This window comes from Arvicola amphibius, chromosome 12 (assembly GCF_903992535.2).
Source record: "Arvicola amphibius chromosome 12, mArvAmp1.2, whole genome shotgun sequence".
Lineage (NCBI taxonomy): Eukaryota > Metazoa > Chordata > Mammalia > Rodentia > Cricetidae > Arvicola > Arvicola amphibius.
Genome location: NC_052058.2, coordinates 153549139 through 153570381, shown reverse-complemented (window position 1 = coordinate 153570381; position 21243 = coordinate 153549139). Strand labels below are relative to the sequence as shown.

General features: G+C 45.8%; 1 protein-coding gene across 1 annotated transcript in view; it reads right to left on the bottom strand.

Moving 5' to 3' along the window:
* Window positions 1-21243, bottom strand: part of Adamtsl3 (ADAMTS like 3) — a 204916-nt gene that overhangs the window by 55332 nt on the left and 128341 nt on the right. The window contains exons 14-18 of the mRNA XM_038313431.2: window positions 20466-20670; window positions 17340-17487; window positions 15466-15550; window positions 8900-9189; window positions 4174-4303 (exon numbers count right to left, since the gene is read on the bottom strand). Of these exons, the coding sequence (XP_038169359.2) occupies window positions 4174-4303; window positions 8900-9189; window positions 15466-15550; window positions 17340-17487; window positions 20466-20670 (858 nt within the window). The remainder of the gene's footprint in view (window positions 1-4173; window positions 4304-8899; window positions 9190-15465; window positions 15551-17339; window positions 17488-20465; window positions 20671-21243) is intronic.

Sequence of the window (21243 nt, the reverse complement as noted above, 5' to 3'; positions counted from 1 at the left end):
TTGGTGCCTGATCTACTTTTCCCACAGAGACATTTTCAGTGTCCCGGAGAGCAGAGTTCTGATTAAAAACAAACAAACAAACAAAAACAAAAAACCAAACAAACCCCCCAAAACCTAGCTTCTTGGTGTACGCCTTTAATCCCAGCACCTGGGAGGCAGAGCCAAGCGGATCTCTGTGAATTCAAGGTCAGCCTGGTCTACAGAGTGAAATCCTGTCTCGAAAAACCAAAACAAAAAGAAAACAATAACAACAACAAACTAGCTTCATGCCAATCTAAACTGACATTTGCATTTAGGGAGACAGTCCTGGTGTCGTGGGTTTGTCTTTTCTCCTTTTGACTTGCCTCAGCAAGCGGCTACGAGAATTTCATGCTTCATCGTTCTGTAGTGACCACTTCAAGGCCGCACAAATGCTAAGCCATTTCTTTTACAGCCGTCTTCCCAGGGAGAGAGGGTGTTGGCTAGTGCAGAGAAGGGGGAAGGCAGGCAGCAAGTGCTGGAACCCGAGAGATCAGCTCCGCCAGGAGCAGCTTCCTTTTTGTGGTTTGGAAGAGGCAGAGTTTGGACTAGATAGCAGTTAATGAGAAATCTCCATTCTGGTGTTTGACTTTGTATCACGCAGTTTATTGACTGTGTGTTCTTGGGCAAGTTACCAACAACCTAAGAACCCATAATTCTGTTCTCAAATTCGGAAACCAGGGTTATTTGTATGTTATACGTTCATCACCACGTCTCTAAACGGATGTGAAGTTATTGACGGAAATAGCAGAGAAATGCATGATACAGCACAGGCAGTAGCTACAAGTTCATTCCACTGCTTGGCAGATTTACAGTCCACAGACGATTTCTATGTGCTGTGAGATCCTTCAGACTCCTCTCCTGAGCCCTGGTGCACAGAGGAGCACAGTGTGGAAAGGAATGCATTCTGGACATTTCTGGAGAACCCCGCAGAGACGGAATTATCTTGATGGCTTCAGATACAGAAGCAGACTCAACTGCCTTCCTGGAGAATGACATTGGTGTCTATGCACAGTTAAAGGAGGGGTGTCCCTGGGGGGGGCAGTTAAAGGAGGGGTGTCCCTGGGGGGGGCGAGTTCACAGAAAACCCCTGCTTTTCCAAAAAAGATTTGATGCAGATTTCAGAACTAGAATGAGACGAAAGCTAAGAAACCCGGATAAATTGTTTGGCTCACTAAGGTTTCTCCACTCAGTACCAAACATTATATGAACGGGGTTCTTCCAATAGACTTCACACCCCACACTACCCCAAATAAAGCCATCCTTTGTACCTGTAGCAAGACAACCTCCTTTCCCAGAAGACCCCGAAACCCATGCTTGCCTGAGTCCCTTATATAAAATGACGTTGCTTTTGTGTATAACTGTGCAGCCTGTGATAGACTCTAGGTTCCCCGGAGTACTTGGCATGGTGTGAACGAACACTGCATAAAGGGTTGCTATATGACTACTCGGGGAGTAGCGACAAGAAATCATGAGTCTCGTGTTTTTGTTTGCTTTTCTGTTGGTGTGATAAACACGGTGGCCAAAAAGCAACCTGGGGAGGAAAGGGTTTATTTCATCTTAACCCTTTGTAGTCTCTCATCATGGGAAGACAGGGCAGGAACTCGAGGCAGGAATCTGGACGCAGAACCTGAAGTGGAGTCTAAACTGGGGGGGCATTGCTCACTCAGTGGGCTTGCTTCCAAGCTCATGAATCAATTATCAATCAGTTACCAGTTTCTTATAAAGCCCAAGCTCACCTGATAAGGGACGGTGCTGTCCATAGTAAGCTCGACCTTCCTACATCAACCAGTGATTGAGAAAATGCTCTCCAGGTGTGCTCACAGGCTAATCTGATGGAGGCAGCTCACAGGCTAATCTGATGGAGGCAGCTCACAGGCTAATCTGATGGAGGCAGCTCATAGGCTAATCTGACGGAGGCAGCTCCTTAACTGATAACCTCGCTTCCAAAGTCTAGCTGCTGACGAGATTAGTTATCACACTTGGATATGTTTGAGACAGAAAAAAAACCAAGTTTCCACAGTGCTAGAGATCCAACATAAGGCCTTACATATGCCAGGCCCTTAAGTAGCCCTCTATACTGAGTTATACTCCTAGGCCACTAAAACAATAGCTTTAATCACGATTGGTTTGAGTGTGAAATGGCTGAACCCTTGGACACAAAGAGCTGACTGCGCTTGATCCTCACAGAAAGTTCTGCATGCAGTAACAAAGTGGGTGTCCTGTTTGGCATTGAGACCAGACTGCCCCTCCCTCCCATGCATTGCCTATTCTGTAATGGTTATTCTGGTGTGGACTACCCTGAAGTGCAGTTGCCAAGTTGGGAATGTGAGGTGATGGGGTGAGACCTCCCTGTGTTGCTTCTGGGTCTTCCATTTTACTGCATTATCCGATCTGAGTCCAGAAAGATGGCTCTGAGAGAAGCCAAGAAATTCTTAGTATTTCTGATGAATACCAACAAAGTCAGTAACATAGGAATAGACAAAACAAAAAACAAAAAACAAAAAACAAAACAAAAAAAAACCACTGTGTCATCTCATTGTGGACAAGGTTTTACTAATATGAGGCAATCTGAACTGGCCTCCTCCTGAGACACTCCAAGTTAGAGGACAAGGTTCATGCAGGAAGGACGCCCCTCTCAAGACTGTAGAGGACCTGGTAACCAGACTGGCCCAACCTCCCTGGGCCTCATTCTTACACCATCAAGGCAGGAAGGTCAACATCACAGCCAACACATTTCACAGAGGAATCAAGGGAATTCAAGCATAACTCGTTTCCTGAATGCTCATAAAACACACTTATGTGTTCTTCGGATGCCAGACAGGGGACACCGTTAACCTTCGTCTATCACTCAGAGCTCTAGACGTAGCCAAACCTGCCTTTAACAAGCCAAGGCATCTCATCAGGTGGACAACATAATCACTAAGATTCCAGGAGAGGGGCAGGAGGTGATGGAATGGGCTCTCAATGTTTTGACATCTAATTTTTATTAAAGCAGAGGAGCGGCTGCCATAATAAAGGGAGACAAAGGGAAAGGACACCCAGGACCACACCGGGAAAGTCTGTGTGACAAACCAACAAGGCAGAGCTTTATCATCTTCTGTAGCCAGCAACACCCAGGGAGAGAGGACCCGGGCAGGAAGCAAGTTAACTTTTGAGGTCATCTTTCAAACCAAAGAGACCATAACAGATCAACCTTGGCTGTTCTGAGGGTTATGGCATTTCAAACTCCATCATCTGAGACCGGAGGCAAGATTGAAGTAAACGTGTCCTCGCCTGCATCTTTGTTAGTTCTTAGTGTGGTAAACATTGACCGGGAGGAAAGGTTGTGTGTATGTGTGTGTTTCTTTTTTTCTTTTTTCTTTCTTTCTTTCTTTCTTTCTTTCTTTCTTTCTTTCTTTCTTTCTTTCTTTCTTTCTTTCTTTCTTTCTTTTGCTTTTAGGTTACTGTCCATCATTGAAAGAAACAAAAGGCAGGAACCGAAGCAGAGGCCATGGAGGAACTGTCTTGTTCCCCGTGGCTTGCTCAGCTTGCTGGGCCATCTGCCCAGAGGTTGTGTACTTCCCACACTGTGCTAGGTCTTCCCACCTTAGTCGTTAAGCAAGTAAACGAACCACAAGCATGCTCACAGGCCAATCTGACAGAGTCAGTTCCTCAGGTACGGTACCCTCTTCTCCTGTGACTCATTTGTGCCAAATTGACAGAAACTCAACGGCACAGGAAGGTAGTGGCATCCCTGTGTGAGTTTTAGGTGACAAGGAAGTCACTGAGTTACCCACAAATCCAGATGGAGTACCAGCTGTGGCCATGGACCTCTCCCGTAGATGCTCTGTCACCAGAGGGAGAAGTCCCTTTGTGGGGATGAGGAGGAAGAAGGGAACATACTGGCTGACTTTTAGAATAGCAGGCCAGTTTATGCCCACTGCCCACCGGTGCTTGATGCAAATGAAAGGTGGGCTTAAAAGGAATTCTAGTTCTTGAATGTACTCCAAAGAAGCTGAGGCCAAAGATTGACTTGAGCAAACAAGAGCTCTGAGCGGGCTCGGTTGATCTACGCTGATGAGCCTGTGAGTCTCTGTGCACAGTGAGTGTCTCTTTGGTGGATGTTCCTGTCCTGACAGCATTTCTCTCCTAGCTGCGTAAGGCAGCACATACCTGGGTGGGCAGGGCTCCGTGTTACAGGCCTGACTCATCGCTGGAGGGCGGTGAACTGAGTCGCACAGGCTGTCATTGACGATCTGCTGCGTCTGGAGATGTAAGCACACGGCAATGGCTTCCTGATGTCCTGGAAGGCGGGAAGAGAGGCAACAGAATAAGTCACCAGGCAAAGACGAAAACAGGCTCTTGGGACTTGACATCCCTAGCACATTGCCCCTTGGACTGCATCAGGAGCCAGCGATGAGCAAACCCCAAGACTCCAGCCCTAAACACGCCTTCGCCCACCTCTAGACTCAGTCCGTCTATTCTCGCACCTCCTCACCTGGAGACATTTAGGAGCAGCCGCCACTGAGAAGCAACTGCTTCCAGAGAATCCAAAGCTAGGTGAACCCCTCAGTCAAGGTGCAGCTTCCGTCATGTACAACATTTTCCTGAGGGAGAACTTTACATATTCTGCTCGATGATATCATTTTTTCCTAGATCACCACACACTGATGAATCCAGTTGTGCTTTGAATTGTACGATTAGAAAGCGACCAGTGGTGCTTTCATGTACAGAAATGCCTCCCACTGCTCAAGGGTTTGATGTGCTTTTGTCTAAGTCTACAATAACTCATGAGGCCAAATAAATGGCATTCAGGTCTTCATTTTACTTATGTAACAATAAGAAATTTGAAACTGAGACAGAAATTAAGACTGAAATGGTGGTAAATTAAAAACTGCAGATTTGGCCTGGGAAGATGGTTCAGCTGCTAACGTGCTTGCTGCCCAAGGGTGAGGAGCAGAGTTTAGGTCCCCAGACCCAAGTAAATGCTCATCTGAGCTATGCTCAGATGGATGTGGCCATTCATCTGAATTCTAGCCTTGGAAGGCAGAGAGTTGAGATCCTCACGGCAAGCTGTCTGCGGAATCCAAATTCATATTCATGAGCTCTGGATTTGATTGAGAGACTCTGCTTCAATGAATAAAGCGTTGACTGATCAAAGATGATTCCTGACAACACTTAGGGCTCCTATATGTACGTGCACACATGTGTGCCCAGATTTGTGCAAACATACATATAAACATGCACCACACACACACACACAGAGAGAGAGAGAGAGAGAGAGAGAGAGGGGAGGAGAGGGGGAGGGAGGGAGAGAGAGAGAGGGAGGAGAGAAGAGAGAGAGAGAGAGAGGGAGGGAGGGAGGGAGGGAGGGAGGGAGGGAGGGAGGGAGGGAGGGAGGGAGAATAGAAAGTTAAAAATAGATAAATAAGTGGGAAAAACCCTGGAAGACTAAATTCCCTGCCTCTGGATTCAGGGGTCTGTGCCTTGAACTCTGGGGGTTCCAGAGTGTGACATGGCTTTCACGTGCAGTGAGAGCCCCTCGTGTTAATGTGAACATTCACAGGCATGCTTTCCCCTGGAGGCCAGCCAGATAAATCTATGTGACTCCTAAAGCCAACATGCTCAATCAGTATCCTTCGTCTGTTGAGACAAAAGTAAGAAATTATCGGAAACTTGGAATCAGGTGAAACAGAGCTCAGACTTTTGATGAAACATATCTGATATTTGAAAGACGCAAATGCACTCACTTTCATGTCGGATGCACATTCCGCTACGTTACAAGTCTGTGGCCCGTTCTCCGAATGCCATGTTCCAATTCAACCATTTCACGGCATTTTGCAGAGGGCAGTCTAGGCCAAGAGACTTCTAAGATGGCTATTTTCCTTGTTCAGTTCTCTCTGGTAAATGCCTCCCTTTGTCTTCATCTGCACTGTTCTGCTCACCGTGACAGTGGACTGACAGCAAGCATTTTCTTGGAGTGTTTCAAACAAGCTCTGATTACCCCGGAAGACAAGAAGACATGGCTACAGCCTAGTAACTCTCTGACTGTTATTTCACATATCAAATCCCTTAGTAGCCTCACAGGAGAATGGATGCTCATATCCTAATAGATTTTATTTGTTTATTTATCTAAGAAAACTGCAGTCATATTTCAAATACATTTCAATTTGTAACAAATTCTTTAGAGAATATATTCAGAATGTTTTGGAAGATTTTATGGAAACAGGCTGGGGGAAGGTCTTAGAACACCACTTGAAACCATCTGGATAGAATTTATAACACCAAGGACATACTTTTTTGTCAACAGAAAAAAGTTAAAATTCTACTAAATAATTTGGAATATTCATTGATGTAGAATATATTTCCCAAAGGTGACAGAGAATATTTCCTAAACCACATTTTGATCCAACAGCGTGATATTAACACGTCTTACTTCTGAAGTGGATTTGATCAAACAGTTATCTTTAAAATAGAAAAAAAAGTTTAAAATTAATCAAAATGAGTTCATCTTATTCCTAACAAAATTCAGGTCACTAAATTTACATGCTTAGGACATGTTAATGAATGTGTTCAGTGAAGTTTATTAAAAAATTCCTTTTGTTGCATGAGAATATATCCCTCATACTTGATTTCTGCAGTGTTTTGATGAAAGAAAGTCATTTCTTATTTACACATACACACACACACACACACATACACACACACACACACACACACGGCCATATGCAAAGGACAAGGGAACATTCAAAGAAATATGTTATTGGGTAAATTTGTGCAAACATAAAGCGTCCTTGCACAAGCAAGACAGAGTGACATCTGTACATAGTATCATATTATGGGATCCTTATCCTGTATGTGATGGCACATGTATGTGCATGTGTATAGAAATATATACTTTAAAGTCTTCATTGAGAAATAAAGGATGATGAGTGTGAAAAACAAAGATTCTAATAGTAGAAGCAGAGTCAATAAAAATAAATACAGCTGGGAATAGAGGCACATTCATTTAGTCCCAGCGCTTGCAGGCAGAAGCAGGCAGATCTTTGTATGAGGTTGAGGCCCACCTGGTCTACACTGTGAGTTCCAACATAATCAGGGCTACATAATAACACTCAATATCAAACAAACTAACTAACTAACTAAAAGAACAAATACATTTCTTTTTGTTGTTTTGATCAGTTTGAGTTAGGTTATTGACAAGTTCATGCCACACCCTCACATATGAGGGATGTGTTCACGTGTGATATGTGCCTGTGAGCTATGTGTATGATGTAGTGCATGTGTGATGTATGTGTATGTGCTATGTGTATGACATTTATGTGTGATGCACATGCGTGTGCGCATGTGCACTAGAGATCATATTGAAAGGATTTGTTAGTATGATTAAGTGCAGACTACTATAGCCCTTCAGGTAATAAGAAGAGAGGAAACAGAGTATGCTAAGGCCCCAGAGAAGTCCAGAGAACAGTGTCATGCTTTAGCAAATATGCACATGGCTCAGTGTCCCACACAGGTGGCTCCTTCTCAGGAACGTGTGACGACACCGCTGGCAAAGATTAAAGGTGGTTGAAGGCTGCTTGGCCTCATGATAGACATCATAAACATCGCTGGAGCCTGACAGGAAGTGACCAGTTATATCGAGAGTAGCTGGAAAAAACTACATCTCACGGCCTGTCAAGGTTTGAAGGGTTTTGGAGAGAGCCAAACAGTGCTGACTAATGTACCATGTCAGGAACACATCTCCCTAGGGAGCATGTAAAATGAGTCCAGAGTGAGCCGATTCAACTTTTACTGTCTCTCACTGCTTGAAGGACTCCTCAAAAGAAAGAGCCACTTTCTATAAGCCAAGAGCATGCCAGTGTTAAGGTTTCCAAAATGTGTAAAAAGAGGCATCCGAGGTCCTGAGCTTAGAGGAAAAGAAGTTAAGTGGGGGGGAGGGCTTTGAAGTCTTACGTATGCTCAAGTCACCCCACTGTCTTACTTAGTTCACTCCCTGTGGCCTGCAAGATGTAGACTCTCAGCTACTTCTCCAGCACCGTTTCTGCCTGCACGCTGCCGTGCCCCACCATGATGATAATGGACAGAACTGTAAGCGGGCCACCCCTATCAAAAGTTTCCCTTTATATGTGTTGCTATGGCTGTGTTCTCTCTTCACAGCAATAGAAACCCTAGCCGTCGGGTCTTCCTGTGGTCAGTTCTTTACTAAGCCATGCTCCTAGCATCTCGCTGGTTATTTTCATTCTTCTACTTTAAGGAGAAAGTTAGAAAGACACCTGCTCCTTGCTGATCTGTTCCTTAAAAATATCCTTAATGCTTAAAATAATCCCAAGGTTTACTTCACCCTCTAAGAAGAATCTGGCTATGTTTGCCAGTTATCTGCTAAGCCTAGCCTGGCTCTGCATGATGCTTAGCCTGGTCCCATATGATGCCTAGACTGGCTTTTGCATGTCAGCTTTCCACACACAACCATCCATCCACCATGGGGGCGAACATGCTTTGTCTGGCTCCTGACCCAGCAGCAGGTATGAACAGCAACATTTTCTCAGGATGCATCTTACTGAGCTTTGCATCAGCTATAAGCAATTCCAGGCTGCCTAGTTCTTCGACACTGATTTCTAAGTAAGAGTGCTTCAATATATCCATTCTGCGTTTTCCTCACTAATTCCGTATTAACCAGTGAACCTCTTCCCCTCTTGGTGAAGCGGATTCTTGGGCCAAAGGTACTGTTTTAGTTACTATAACGCTCGAATATAAAAAAAGGGAAAAGCATAGCTTTGCTATTTGAATGAATTCATCCCTTTCAGACTTTTGCTATTTTACATATCTAGTTTATGTGACCAGGTCACACCCTTCACAATAGACTGGGCATCTATCCCTTAGGAAGGGGTTTGAATACCTCCCAAGCACGTCGCAGTGCAGGGCGTAAAGCCGGCATACTCCCAGTCGTAGGTCATTTCACTGTCTTTTTCCTGGAGGGAGCCACCCAGCTCTCGCGAGACAGGACTCTGGTCACAGGATTCAAGGAGGCAGCGTCGCTCGGTGGGTGGCTTGGGGCCTTCACACTCCTCCTCCGGGAGCTCGGTCTCTGTCTCTGTGAATGTGAGGAGCACCCGACACCTCACCTCACGCACCTGAATGCCCGGCCCACACGTGGTGCTGCAGGCCGACCAGGGTTCTGGAATGAACCTGAAAAACACCAGAAGGCAGGATGGAGGTCACACATGGGCCACAGGAGGAACGCTATGGTTCTGACGACTGTCAGTTATGCAGTTCATGTGTTTTGAAATCTTATAACCAACAGAATTCTTCATTAAAGGCACCCTACTTTTGTGTACAAAATCAAAGTTTTTGGCTAGGACCAGCATGAAGCATTATAATATTTCTTGTTTTTGTTTTTTTTCAAGACAGGGTTTCTCTGTAGCTTTGGAGCCTGTCCTGGAACTAGCTCTTGTAGACCAGGCTGGCCTTGAACTCACAGAGATCCACCTGCCTCTGCCTCCTGAGTGCTGGGATTAAAGGTGTGCGCCACCACTGCCCGGCACATTACAATATTTCTTAAGATGCAATAAATAAACAATCATTTGGAGAAAATGACATGCTTTTATTCAATAGATGGGCATTTTTGACAATCTTTATTCAGCCAGTCATTGGTGCACTTCCCCGTTGCACCAGGGGGAATAGTGTTGAACCTTCTTCAGACTTAAGAGCTCAGCTGCAGGGTGAGGCAGATGCGTTTGCAGAGAGGATGAAGCTGGGAGGAATGTCCTTTCATGTTTAACAAATACCTGGGCCTTCAAATGTTGAATGTAGGTGGCAGTGAAAGAACTGGCCTTGGGCTGAAACATTTATCCTTTACCCTGAATGTATTGCCCACAAAGTCATAAGGGTGGTCAGACTGGGCCTCTCAAATCAAATCCAGCTTGGAACTGTTCTTGTAACCACCCATCAGCTACAAGTGACTTTTCCATTTTGATGCTGCTGGTGATGAAAGAGGATAATATTTTGGGAACACATGAAAATTAAATAGAATCCACATTTTCGTCTCTATAATGAAAACCGTACACGGGACACAGCCACACTCATTTCTCACCCTCCCGAGTATGGCTGTTTTCCTGCTACTGGGAAGAACTGAGTGTTCACAGCAGATCATTTACTCTTTGTGAGCTAAAATATTTCCTCTCTGAACCTCTTCAGAAAAGGTTTCTACTCCTTGTACGCATTCATTAAAAAAAAAAAAAGGCTCAGGAGGGACGTGTATTATGTAAGATACTCTGAAGCAATATTTTGTATCACAGGATATTAATAAATTGATAGAAGGATAGGGAGATGGCTTAATGGGTAAACGTGTTTGCCATCTGAGCCTTACAACCCGAGTTGAATGCCCAGAACCCCTGTACAAAGCTGGCTGTGGTAGTGGGCTCTCCTAGCCCTCCTAGGGCTAAGTGACAAAAACAGAATGATCCAGAAGCCCACTCACCTGGAGTGTGCAGCACGGTGACAGGGACAGGCCAGCTGACCTGGAGTGTGCAGCATGGGGGCAGGGACAGGCCAGCTGACCTGGAGTGTGCAGCATGGGGGCAGGGACAGGCCAGCTGACCTGGAGTGTGCAGCATGGGGGCAGGGACAGGCCAGCTGACCTGGAGTGTGCAGCATGGGGGCAGGGACAGGCCAGCTGACCTGGAGTGTGCAGCATGGGGGCAGGGACAGGCCAGCTGACCTGGAGTGTGCAGCATGGGGGCAGGGACAGGCTAGCTGACCTGGAGTGTGCAGCATGGGGGCAGGGACAGGCCAGCTGACCTGGAGTGTGCAGCATGGTGACAGGGACAAGCCAGCTGACCTGGAGTGTGCAGCTTAGAGGTAGAAGGTGCCTCCTTCACGACTCCTAAAGGTTATCCTGTGAGCTTCACACATGATCTTTGACACACAAGCTCGTCCCTGTCACAGAAACGCACGTACACACACAGAGGCACACATGCATGCACCCACATACACACATGCACACAAATAAGTTAATAAAAATATTAAAAGAAAATAAAGTGATAGGCGAAGAATTCAGTGAGATATTAAGTTTGGGGAACTCTGGATTGAGTAACCCTGAAGGAAATGGGTGGTTCTAAGAGTGCATGAATTCTGACTGCAGCCCATCGAGTACCATGTTGTGGCCATGCATTCTCAGAGTTATGTTATTTTGTAATCTGTGCACACAGACTAAAGTTACCCAACTCCTATGACAGCCCGTCAAATCTCTCTGTCCATCACTGACTAGCTCTGAAGCAGGCCACTACTTATTCTTTCAGCACCGTGGCGCATACGGCCCCCAAATGCAGACAGTCATAACACCCCATATTAAATGACTGTCATCCCCACAAGCACACTCAGAACAGGATCTTCCCTTAAAGAAGAACTCTGTGCTAGTGGGGGCTAAGAGAGCAGATTCCTGAAACAAAGCCTGACTCGGTTTGAGCAAATACAATTTTTGCTCACAGCAAAGCCAAAATAGCAGTGAAGACCTCATGCAAATGCCTCCATCTGTCCGAGTTCTTTAGTTTTCATATATGAAAAAAATGGGAGCTGGGGGTCACAAAACCGCGGAAACGCTGGGAATCCCAGAGACGTACAGAGGCTTCAGGGAGGAATTCAAACGTGTCGACAAATGACAAAGCAACAGCAATATTGACTGAGAACACATCCCATAGCAGACACCAGGAAGGTCAGAATGACAGTTCCCTTGGCTTTCACTTTAGAAGCGCTAATTTAATTTTTTTTTATTTTCCTAATTAAAACAAAAGTCTTTTGAACACCCACTCTCTATGTAAATTCAGAGCCCGGCCTTGGTAAACCGCAGTGGTGGGAGTATTTATCTTTTTCCGGCTGGCTTGGCAGGCTTTCCTCAAGGGAAGCGAAATACAGCTGGGATCATCCTCTCGTTTACTGTCAACAAGCGAGCATCCCAGACCGCAAAAGACAGTTGCCATACAAGGGGGAACTGGAAGCTGAACTATGTTGCGGTTGTGTTTGGAAATGAAGGCAATGAGTAGAATCAGGAGTGTCAGGAAGCTAAAACCTTCACACCAGCCGGCCAAGGGCAGGCCAGGAAATGCCAGGCAATGAGAAAAAATACAGGAGGGCTTCATAGAGACCTCAGAGCGGGAGAAGACAGGGGTGGGGTAGAGGCCAGGCAACGGGTGCAGGCGGCTCAGGGTTTCAGAATGTGAGGAGAACATAAGGGTCCCTTCAGGAGCAAAGAGCACATCCGCTTTGCTTTGTGGTGGAGGGAAGGGGAACCCCTATCTAAGTTAGGTGGCGGTTGCAGAAATACAGGCTTGAAACAAACACAGAAGGAACCCAGTATAGCTATAATGTATCCATTATTGCTGTCTACTAATTCATTAAAATGAACAGCGCTTTCTGAACTTCAGAGGGATCTGAAGGACTACCTGTCCCGCTAGCTTCAAAATTTGTATTCACAGCCAAGCGTTTTTTTCTATTTCTGTGATAACACCAGGACCAAATGCAACTTGGGGAGGAAAAGGGTTAAATTTTCATGTCCCCATTACAGTCTGTCATTGAGGGACAAAGCAGGGACCCAAGTAGGGTAGAAACCCAGAGGCAGAAACTGAATCACAGACCACAAAGGAATGCTGCCTACTGGCTTACTTCTTACGGCTTGCCCAGTTTGCATTTTTATACGAACCAGGACCACCCTGAAGGGTTAGCACTGCCTCCCCCGGCAGGCTGAGCCCTTCCACATCAATTATTAATCAAGACAATGCCACACAAGCTTGCTTACACTAATCTGATGGGGGCATTTTCTCAATTGATGACCCTAACTTGTGTCCAATTGACAAAAACCTAAGCAGCCTCGGAGAAGCCCGGAGTACTCGTTAAACATGCAAGTGATGCCAAGTAGGGCAGCGCTTAGAAATCAGAGGGTCACGAGTTCAAGGCCAGCAAATGCAACAAGCTACTCCTGACTGAATTCATAGACAAAAAGTAGAACAGTAATGAGCAGAGTCTGGGGCTGGGAAGGTAACAGGGACTCTGTTCCACAGGCACAGAGTTAAAGCTGAGAATGACGAGAACGCTCTGGGCAGGTCAGACAGCAGTGTGAGTGTTCTCAGTGATGCTGAACTGTACGCTTCCAAGTGGTTAAAGTGCCAAGCCTTGTGCTTGAATGGAAACCCATAGAAAGAGGGAAATGCGTTACTGTCACAAAAGCGGGGGAATGGCGGTGCCCCACTTCCAATACGCCTGACCCAGAGTTTATTACATCTTTAGCTTGCTTGTTTGTTTGTAAAAGTGTCTCCCACTGTAGCTCAGAGTAGCCTTGGAACTCACTGTGTAGCCCAGGCTGGCCTCAAACTCATGGCAATCCTCCTGCTGTGATCCTTCCCGAGTGCTTCGATTATAAATGGGAGTCACCAGGACCTACGTCATTGCACCTTAAAAAATAGCCTAAATGAGCGTGATGGGAGCGGTCTGGGGACCGGATTTAAACTCGTCACTTTTTTTTAAAGCTCGTTTCCCTTTTAGAGAGAGTTGCACTGAACCACGTGAGCACTCTGATACGATGCACTGTGTTCGGTCAGTGGAGGCTGTGGATGCACAGTGTGGCCCTGAGGGGCTCACTGTGGATGCATGGGGGTTCTTCGCTCCCTGTGCTGCCCTTCTTGGAGGTCTGAAATTCTCTATCATTAAAACTCTTTCAAAAAAGAAGATTCACATGGAGTGTAGGTGGGATGGCAAGGGAAGGCCGAGGAAGGGGTGGGGTGGGGCAGTGTCAGCCTGTTGTACGAAGGTCAGTGTGGCCGAGGATCCCAAGCAAGCATTCTGATGTCTTTGATGCTGCAGCCCTGGGGCCACTCACCTGCAGCATCCACAGTTCCGTCTGTGGTGGGAGTCAGGCCCACCTGTGGGGAAGCAGTGGGTCAAGCCTGAGCTGAGGCAAGCCAGGGCTCTCAGCCTGCTTCACCTAAGAGAGCTAAAGCGTCCACACCCCTCTGGGGCTCCCTGCTGGGCACAGTGACAAACAGGAGTGGAGTATTCAGACAAGAGGAGCAAGTTGGTTGGTAAGGGACCTGGAAACCACAGCCTGGGAAAAGTGCTGAGACGCTGAGGATCATGGGCTTAGAAAAGACAAGTTCTTAGGCCCTGTGACAGGTTTCTCTCAAGTTAGGAAAGCACAGAATATAGCATACACATGTCTGTTTCAGAAAATAGGCACTAGAAGGAACTATATTTTGGATCAAGAGAACGAAATCTCTCCAAGTGTGGGAGTTGCAGATGGAGCTAGAAGCGACTTGAGCTACAATAAAGAACTTGTGTTGTTCAACTACAGTGGGCTGTACCTCACTGTAGTGACCTCCGCCTCTGCTGAAGGCGTTGAGTGGTTATAAAGAAGAGTCCCAGAGCGTTGTGGACTGGGAAACGGGCTATGGTACCATGAACGCTGGAGCTGAGAGCCACCATTAGGAACTACGGGCCTTGCGCAAGGCCGTTTCTCTCTACTTGGTTCTCTGTATTTGTAAAAGAAACGGGTTGGAGTTGACATCTCGGGGAAAGGAGCCAGATGGCTGTTGAGGTCCTCTTTCCTGTCCCATCTGTGAATCGCTCTCTTTGCAGATAGCTTGTCAGCACTCCAGACTCAACTGCCCACTGTGGGATCAGCTGTCCTGTCCAATTACTCCGGTCTATCATGGGTGCTGCTGTTCTGACGGACTCCTGGGCCTAGCCAGCTCAGGCTCTCTGTTTCCTTCCTCTCTCTGGATCTCTCTCTCTCTCTCTGCCTCAAGAACGCTGCTTTGATTTGCTCTTAATTCTGCGAGTCCATTGACACCATTATAAGCCGGCCTCATCCCATGCCATGTAGATGGTAGGTGCTAATTTCTGACTTGGAATGGACCCTGGAGAGTCAGGCCCAGCCTGTCCCCTTTATACAAGGAAGAATGAGCCACCAACACTGAACAATGAGGCCACAGGGTTCACAGGGGTGGTTCGTAGGTCTGGTCCACGCTGTACCACACTCTCTGTCTCTCTGGGTCCTAGCAGCCCTGGGCCTTCTTCTCGGGCCACCCTGGTGTATTTCAGCATCATGAGTTTTACAGAGATTGGCCATGACTTAGGTTCAGGACGATGGGTTTATTTGTACAATACTATGATGGTCTTCAGTTAAACCACATGTGCACATCCAAGAACTATCCCCACTCATCCCTGCGAGAGCACAAGGGTCTGCTTTGAGTTAAAGAGCACAATCTTTTCCGTGCTTCTCACACACACTGCCAAGGCAGGACTGCTGAACTGTGAAATAAGGAGACTCCCTAGCCAGCCCGGGCTCTCTGGAGTCCGTAAATCCAGGTCATTTGGATACTAAATGTATCGTTGAACTCCAATGAGTACAAAAATGACATATATCATGCAAACTGGCTGTGCCCCGATTGTGTCCATAAAAGGCCCCAGACTCACTTGGGTTCCTCTGTGGCTATTCTGGTCTCTTCCAACTCTTGTGCTTGTTTCAGCCAAGGTAATTTAGCTTCCACTGGGCTTTTTTCTGACAAAAAAAGAAAGTAAACAATTGTTGTTATCGATAATTAAGAACTTTGATACACGCCTGTTATTGCCTCAGAGTTTGTTCACATTGGGGTTATACTTTTCAAATGCATAGTACATTTGCTTCTGGAATGAATAAAATCCCTGCTATTTTTTTTTTAAATCAACACAGTACAAAATTCAGCCAAAGTGATCCCTGTTACATAGTTGAATGCGGGTGAACATCCAAAAGTTAAACATACAAATGCCTTATATAACTCAACACCCCTTCTGCTCGTCTCATATTGAAGCTAGTAGTCCAACAATATCAGAGTCTTCCTTTGCCGCAAATCCTTCTTGTCTCTCGAATTAATGAATTAATGGAGAAAAGCAAGTATCTAGAGGCCAATGAAACGGAAAGATGAGAGCCTGTGGGTGGCTTTACTCAAATCCTATTGTTACCATGGGAAATGAAAAACATCTACACGGGCATGGAAGGGACAATTGCTATGCCCTTCTGTCCTCTGAGGCTTCCATGACAGGGGAGAGAACTAATCCAATTGCGGAGTGAAGACTTTGGAGATTAAAGACACTGAGAACATGTCTATGGAAGCCCTGTTGATGCCAGCGGTAATAAGCAAAGGCTTTGAGATGGAAACCTGTAATGATTGGCAGCTACTGATCTTTCTATAGGATGGGCTCAGTCAGATACATGTAGACTGATGAACTGTGGGGCTGTTTGCATAAAGAAGGAACCAAGGAAGAATTTTACCATTGAAATACTTAGGAAAAGTCTTTACAAAGAGGTGAGAGTAATCTTTTTCCATTTCCTTTTAATCACATCTATCTATCATCTATCATCTATCTACCTACTTATACCTACCTACCTTATCTATCTATCTATCTATCTATCTATCTATCTATCCATCCATCTTTCTTTCTGTCCATCTATCATCTATTTACGTGTGTGTGTGTGTGTGTGTGTGTGTGTGTGTGTGTGTGTGTGTGTTTGAACATGTTAGCACTCATGTGGAGGTCAGAGAGAATCCATCTGCTTCTACCACAAGGGTTCCAAGGATCAAACCAGGTTGCCGGGGTTGGCAAGTACCTTTACCTGCTGAGCCAGCTCTCCGGCTGTCTTTTTCTGTCAAGAAGATCTCTGTCATAAGGATAGGCACAGAGAAATAAGTGTGGGGTGGGGAGCAAATATCTGTAAGGTGATCAAGACTTGCTAGTCGTTAATTTCTGCATATCCGCACGGAATAAATGAGGAGTTCTAAAGGCAGAGACCCAGAGTCCCAGCTAAGTCTTCCCTCATCCCATGCACTGAGACCATGCTAATGCCATCATGCCTCTGTCAAGGGGCACTGCCGTAGAGAGGCACCCACATCTTTCGAGAGCAAAGAAGGAGGCCAAGAGCTGTTCTGGGCGCGAGAACAGCAGACTCCTCCTTCCTTTCCCTCCGTTATTGATCCTCGGTCCCTTCTTTCACCCTCCTCTCCTTTTCTTTCTCCTCCTCGTCTTTCTTTTTCTTGACAGTGGGAACTGCATGAGGAAAATATTTTATGTCCACCATGAAATGTGAGCCCGAACCTAGACAGATGAGAACCACCCTGTGTGAATGACGATCAACAGCAACCCAGTTTCCCGGCCAGATTACAAATCACGCCTGTCGACCTTCCTTAGTCAGATCTCTTGCAAACTGTCACCAAAAGAATCTGAAGAAAATAAGTGGGGATGGAAGCCGCCCGGTACTGAACGAGAGCTGGAAGACCCGATGGGATTTCAGCTGCAGCACCTCTCAGGCTTACCTTTAGGCTTGTAGCACGGGATGGGGATGACACACTCCTCCTTAATGTGCAGCTTCATCTGTGGGTTGCAGCCCCCGACATGCTGCCCACGATGGTTGATACACAGAACCACTCGGTAGCGCAAGCCTCGGCCACAAGTCACTGTGCACTTTGGGGAAAAGTGGGGGAGCCCATGAGTGGGAGAGCTTTACCTGAACCAGGTGTACAAAGTCATCATTTTTAACAAGCTGAGGGGAACTATGGCTCTGCGTGACCGTTACGTACAAAGAACTCCACATAAGAAGGAAATGGAGGTTGATTTTCTGGGATACTTGTGTTTCAGGTCTCTCTTATATAGTCCCCTTATAATTTTCTTTGTTCTAATTTAATTTTAATTTTATTTCATGGGTATGGCTACTTTTCTGCCTGTGCCTGGTGCCTGTGGAGGCCAGATGAGGGGGTGAGATCCCCTGGAAGGTTCTAAACCACTTTGTGAGTGCTGAGAATTGAACCCTGGTCCCCTGGAAGAATGGCAGGTGCTCTTAGCCACTGAACCATCTCTCCAGTCCCAGATAATTATCAGTTCAAAGGTATTTAAGATGAGTTTACCACACAAGAAGAGCAAATGTGCAGAATTTCCCGTGCTCCAAATCAAATATGAAAGAAACTTGATACTGGCTTTTTAAAGCTTAAGCTTTTTCATAAGATATTACCCAAAGAGATTTGTGAAATTGAGAGAAACTCTTCTAAACAGTGACTGCAAGAAGATTTACTTCACCCAGGCACTGCAGAGGATTAAGTTATCCGTTCCATCTGCAGTCATCTTGCCGAGCTGTCCTAGAAAGAGACCATCAGGGATTATTTAGCCACACAGTATGAGGATGGGGAGCCAGCTCAGTCAGTAACGTCCTTGGGCAAGCATGAGGACCAGAGTCTGAGTTCCCAGCCCCTTTGTAAGTAGCTGGGCATGCCTGGATGCACCATGTAATCCCTGGCGGATGGGCACAGGAAGCTTCTTGAGGTTTGCTGGCCACCCTTGCTGAAGAAGGGAGCTCCAAGTTCAGCGAGAGAACTTGTGTCACAAAGGAAGATGAAAAGTGACCGAGGATGACATCCAACACTGATCCATTGCCTCCGTACAAACACACACACACATACAAGCTGCCGTAGATGTATCTGTAGATGGAACTAGCTATTGTAGACCAGGCTGGCCTTGAACTAATGGAAGTCTATCTGCCTCTGCCTCCCAAGTGCTGGGATTAAAGGCGTGTGCCACCACTGCCTGGCTAAAAGTTAAACACAGTAAGAGATTAACAACACTGTGAAGTCACAGAACACTGTGCTTTGCTTTCCCCTGACTTTTCCTGCACTTTGTGTTGTCAGCATCTAACGCTGCATTCTTAATATCTATTTATGATTTGACAGCTACTCTTGCCTATAAATGGTGTTATTTTCGAGTCACGTAAAGATCTAGTAAGACTTTTGAGTTTATCCTGCATGTATTGATAACAAGCATGCAAGCACATGTTGTATGGTTATTTGTGTTCACGCTTATGAAGATTTATAATGGAAAGAAACAATTTTGTGTTCACGCTTATGAAGATTTATAATGGAAAGAAACAATATGAGCAAGAAAAAAAATACAAAATATACAGTTTAAAGAGAAAAGGGGCACCAGAAAGAAGAATGGAGCTAACTCCTGTATTCAGGAGATTAAACAGATCAGATAAAGCCTGATGTTAAATGCAATAAAGGGAGTGGTGACTCAGGGAAAGATCCCACCCAACTCTGCTTCCAACTTGTGAAAGGGAATGAAAGAGAATCTTAGAGCAGGATGTAAGTATACTGCACACTTTAATCCCAGCACTAGTGAGGCAGAAGCTGGGGGACTCTCTTGAATTTAAGGTCAGTCTGGTCTACAGAATGAGTTCCAGGACAGTCAAGCTTAGGTAGTGAGGGAAATCATCAAAAACAGAAAGCTGGTGAAAAGGTAATCGTGTGAGAGGGTCGTATTCCAGCACCAGCAAGCAGCAGGACTTGGCAGCCGGCCCTCTGCTTCTGGCTTTAGAGTCAAGGATAGAGGAAAGGGTTATGGAATCTCCCTGCATGACTAAGGAAGGCCACTGAGGCCGGGCATGTGTCAGCGGTGTCCCTGAATGAAGGCCTAGAGAGGTCATTGTGAGAAGCTGTGAAGGGGCAGCCTGGATTGCCTTGGAGACCCCAAGATGTTGGAGATGCCAGAGTCATGGGATACCTGCCAAGGAGAGCTGCTAACAGGAGTGGAACCAGCCCAAGAGAAAGAAGTGTGCTGCAGTCAGCAAAGCCGAAAGGAATTCTGAAGAATGCTTTGACATCAGACATGGAGATGCAGAGTTTGGAGTTTGCCCAGCTGGATTTTAGTCTTACTTTGGTCCAATATTTCCTCACTGGTCTCCTTTTCCTTCCCTTTGGAACATTAATGCATATCCTGTACCATTATATGTTGTAAGTATGTGATATGGTTTTTTTATTTTGATTTTACAGGTGATTATAGTTAAAAGATTTCATGAGTCTCAGAAGAGACTTTGAACTTTTAAACATTGTTAAGACTGATCTAGTATGGGGACTTCTGAAGTTGGACTTAATTCATTTTTGCATTATGATATTGCTACAAGCCTATGGGGGCCAGGGGGTGGAATGTGGTGGTTTGAAAGAAAATGGCTCCCATAGACCCATAAGGAGTGGCACTGTTAGGAGGTGTGACCTTACTGGAGGAAGGGGTCGCTTTGAGGCTGAGGTCTTAGTTCCTTAAGCTACACCCAGTGTCACTGTCACTTCCTGCTGCCTGCAGATCCAGATGTAGAACTCTCCAGCACCCTGTGTGCCTACAGGGCTCATGCTTCCCACCATGATGACACCAGACTAAACCTCTGAGCTGTAAGCCAGACCCAATTAAATGCTTTCCTTTGTAAGAGCTGCCTTGGTCATGCTATCTCTTCACAGCAATAAGATGCCTAACTAAGACACATGACAGGAATTTTATCCACTGAACCATCTCCTCAGACCCCAATGTACAACTTTTCTAAACCATGATCCGGTAAAGTTTCTGGTACATAGCAGTCATGAAAATCTCAGATTTAAGAAAAGTGTCATGCTCTCAAATCTCACCTGAGACCACTCCATGGCCACCCACTTGGGGCAATCAAACAGGTTGCACGTCTGCATCACTTTGGGCTTGGGTGCATACATGCACTTCCATTCTTCTACTTGTAAGATCTCTGCATGCATAGATTCCTCCACACACACGAAACTCCGTCTCTGAATGCCTCCTCCACAGGACACCGAACACGCCGTCCAAGGATTATGTTCCCAGCTCAAAAGCAAACAAAGAAAATTACATTATTTATTTAATGTATGTTCATTTGTTTCAAGCATGCAAGGGCTTTCAGAAAGGGTGACTTTGTAGTATCAAGTCATGGCTCTATTGAAAGAACACAAGACTTAAGTCTCCTAGGACTTTATATCCACCTTAGTTAGCCTGCAAAGGGCCATTATGAAGATTGAGCTAATTAGAATATAGAGTGTGAAGGGACTTTTAAGTTGTTTCTCAACTATAAAGTACTAATGGACCTTATTACTGAAAATCATAGAATGTCAAAGTGAAAAAGCACCGTACTATTTGGTCATGGTGCTGCCGCCTGTGGTTCTCATACTTTGGAGGTAAAGGCAAGGAGATCACGAATTTGAGGCAACCTCAGCTACATAGTCTGAGGCCAGCCTAGACCACATGAGATCCTGTTTCTAACAAAATAGCAAGGAAGAAAGGAAGGAAACAAGGACAGGAGGGAGGGAAGGGACACTGGTCATCTAGCTAACAAAGAAGATTCAAGTTTCTGAGCAATGCCTCTAGTTCATTGACTCTCAGCCTGTAGGTCATGACCCCTTT